Source organism: Monoraphidium neglectum, assembly GCF_000611645.1.
Source record: "Monoraphidium neglectum strain SAG 48.87 unplaced genomic scaffold scaffold01373, whole genome shotgun sequence".
Lineage (NCBI taxonomy): Eukaryota > Viridiplantae > Chlorophyta > Chlorophyceae > Sphaeropleales > Selenastraceae > Monoraphidium > Monoraphidium neglectum.
The window spans coordinates 1-3,252 of record NW_014012255.1 but is presented as its reverse complement, the minus strand read 5'-3'; the positions used below and the strand labels follow the sequence as shown (position 1 = coordinate 3,252).

The 3,252-nt window shown below is 66.8% G+C and overlaps 1 protein-coding gene across 1 annotated transcript; it reads left to right on the top strand.

Annotated features, from left to right (window-relative positions):
- Nucleotides 1–1,986: 1,986 nt before the first annotated feature.
- MNEG_7645 (hypothetical protein) lies at nt 1,987–2,800 on the top strand (the record flags this gene model as incomplete). Its single annotated transcript, XM_014043879.1, has 3 exons — nt 1,987–2,283; nt 2,483–2,584; nt 2,720–2,800. The coding sequence occupies 3 exons, from the start codon at nt 1,987–1,989 to the stop codon at nt 2,798–2,800; spliced, it is 480 nt and encodes a 159-aa protein (XP_013899333.1).
- Between the last annotated feature and the right edge of the window lie 452 nt (nt 2,801–3,252).

Here is a 3,252-nt window from a genome sequence, read left to right as displayed (position 1 = left end):
TGAGGCGGGTGCGAGCCGCGGCGCCGCGCCCGCCGCCGCCCATGCCGCCGTCGCGGCGCCTCTCGCACCTGACGCCCTGCCGCCAGCAGTGGCGGCCATCCCGCCTGCGGCCGCCCCCCCTGCTTGTGCCCCGCCGGTGGTGGGCGGCGGCCGTGGGGGTGTGTGGATTGAAGGCAGGTGGGTGGAAGAGGCCGGCTCAGACTTTGAGGATCTCTTCGACTTTGGGGAAGAGCCAGCCGAGGGTGATGGCCCCCAGCTGGGCGTGGCAGGGGCAGCACCGCTGCTTGCAGCGGCCGCGGTCGCCTCCTTGGCTGGGCTGCCCGGGGCAGCTGGGGGGGCACAAGCGAGCCAGGCGCCGCTGGCCGCGGTGCCTGTGGAGCGGCAACAGCGGCAGGAGCAGCAGCAGCAGCAGCCGCAGCAGCAGGACGCGAGCCACTTTGGTTGGAGGGGCGTGCGCGTGTAAGGTCATCTGTTTGGAGCCGTTCATGGATAGCAACACCCTGCCTGTTGCCTGCCGGCGGTCCTGCTCCTGACATGTGCATAGCACAAAAGGAATGTATATGCAACAAATGATTGCCGGCGGTCGTGCAGTATGTAAACTCACTCACCAGACACCCATGGAGAATAACTCAAATGTTAGAATATGGCCGGTGGCCCGTTGGGTGCTGTTCCTTTGAGCGTGGGAACCTGAGGTGGCACGCCCTGCTCCATCAGCCAAATGGCATGTCAAGGTTGATTTGCGACCTGAAGTGGGCATGTGAAGTCACTTTGCAGGGGCCACACTCGTCCGCCACCCCATGGGAAGAGGTTAGTTTGGCCTCGGGTACCCCATGTGCACTCTAAGCAATCGCATGCACCGGCTGAAGGTGGCACATCACAGCATGCGCCCCCCCCCCCTGCGCTGCAGGGAAAAAATGTGTTGACCTGAGTCGCTTTCACCTGCACACTCACACACTGCGCTAGACAAGAGTTCAGGACGGAGCTGGTAGCGTATGTACACGTCCGCTGTGGTGTCTGTATATACGGTAGTTGCCGACCGAACAGCGCCGGTCGAAGCAGCCAGCTCCTGCACCGCGAACTCCCTCTCTTCTCTCTGCGGGGCGACGCGAAATCTCGAATTCGTTCCAGCCATAAGGTTGAGTGTGTGAACGTCGTACGGTACCTGATCACGAGCGTTTTTCAGAGCTGGCATACGGTATCTTATACCCAAGCGCAGCACGCATAGTGGTCCGCGGTGCTGCGAGCTTGGCAAAAACCTGGCAGAAGCAAAGGTATGTCCTGTGCGGCCTAGGTTCCTTGTCAAGGACGGGTTGTGTGCTGCACCTTTGTGCGGTCTGTAAGACTCACCCTTGCGCCGAGCTAGACGCGCCGAGGGAGACGTGGTGGTTTGGATCGATATATGGGTGGTGGGCGTAGCAGGGTCGCAAGGCCACCAGCAGCGTGATGCCCGCCCCACGCCGCCGCCGCCGACTGTCAACACTGCACCGGCGATCCCCATCTCGCAGGTTGTTTGAATCTGTGGCCATCCTGGGCGGGGCTGACCTGTAACCTGGAGGGCCCGGAGCGGGCTGCATGCGGGCCGTTGCTCTGCAGCTTCAAGGGAGCCGGGTGCGCACCTGTGCGCAGTCAGGCTTCCCTGGGCCGCAGCAGCAACAGAGCCTGCTGCCCACACCAGCGCATGCCGCGTCGCAGCGCAGACCATGCTGCCGCCGCCAGAACCTGTGCGCCGCCGCGTCGTTAGGTGATCAGCAGCAGCATGAGCAGCAGCAGCAGCAACAGCAGCAGCAGCATCCGCGCGGCGCTGTGCGAGTGCGGGCGCTGGCCCTGAGCCCGACCCAGGTGTTCCCCTCAGAACCGCGCGGCGGCCCCGGCCCCGCCGACAGCGGCGGCGCCACCGCCGCCGGCAAGCCCGCGGCGGCCGGCAGCCAAGCCTGCAGTGGCGGGTGCTATCTCGGGTGGAACACAAATTTTGCGGCCCGCTTCGACATGGGTCCGGAGGTTGGCCGCGGCAGCTACGGCACGGTCCACGTGGCGACGCACCGCGACAGCGGTCGCGCATACGCGGTCAAAGTCCTCAGAAAGTGCCCCGGCGGCAGCCCGCCGGACACGAGCGCGGCGGTGACGCCCGGCGCGACAACAGGCGGCGGCCTGAGCGGCGACGCGGGCGCAGGCACGCCGTCGCTGACGGCGGGCGGGGACGAGGACGAGGGCTGCTGCGCGGAGCCTGACGGCGCCAACCTGGAAGCGATTGAGCGGGAGGTTCATGCTTGGACGACGGTGCAGGTGGGCCGCCGCGCGGTTGAGGGGCGGGGCAATAGCTGTCACAACAGCGGGGCATGCGGCAGCAGGGCGGCCAGCGCGACGCGCGCAACGGTTTTGGCAGGAACAGAGTGTATCCGGGCTTGAGGGTGCGGCGGCCTGCCGCTCGTTCGGGGGCACTGGGCAGGCGGCGGGCGCTCCTTTGTGGGCCCGCCCTGGGTAGACCCGAGTGGCCGCGCTCGCCGCCACGTCGGTGCAGGGGTCCCAGTTTGTGGCGCGGCTGCACGGTCTTTACGAGGACGAGACGAACGCTTACCTGGTGCAAGTGCGCCACTGCGCGCGCGCATATGCGCGAGGCAGGGCAGGGCCGGGCGGGGCGGGGAAAGCTACGGGCTGTATCCTGTGTTGGCGTGGGCGGCCTCGGAGGCAGTTGCGGCCGCCGGGGCCGCCGGCTGCGCAGCCGAGCAGCCGCCTGCGCTCAGCGCGCTCCGGCGGAACGGCCCTGGCTCGCGGCGAGGTGCAGCGGGTCCAGCACCCTTGATGCTTTCTCTTGCCTCTGTTCTCACCCTACTTCCTCCATCGCCGCCTGGTGACGCTCAGGAGTATGTTGAGGGCGGTACAGTCAGGGCGCTGCTGGAGGCACGCGGCGGGCGGCTGCCGGAGGCCGAGGCGGCGGGCGTGCTGCGCGGTGTGCTGGACGTTCTTGTGGAGTGCCACCGGCGCGGGCTGTGCTTTGGGGACGTCAAGGTGCGGCGGCCGCAGGCCGCGCCCCAGGTCAGGGCATCCGCCGAGCGGAGTTCAGGGGCTGCGGTGCTCGCGGGTGTTGCCTTTGTTGTCGACCAGGGTTGGGGCTGTCGGGGAAGGGCTACTTATGGCCCGTAGACACTTGACGGGCCCTTGAGGTTTCGCATCAACACGCACACACACACACACACACACACACACACACACACACACACACACACACACACACACACACACACACACACACAC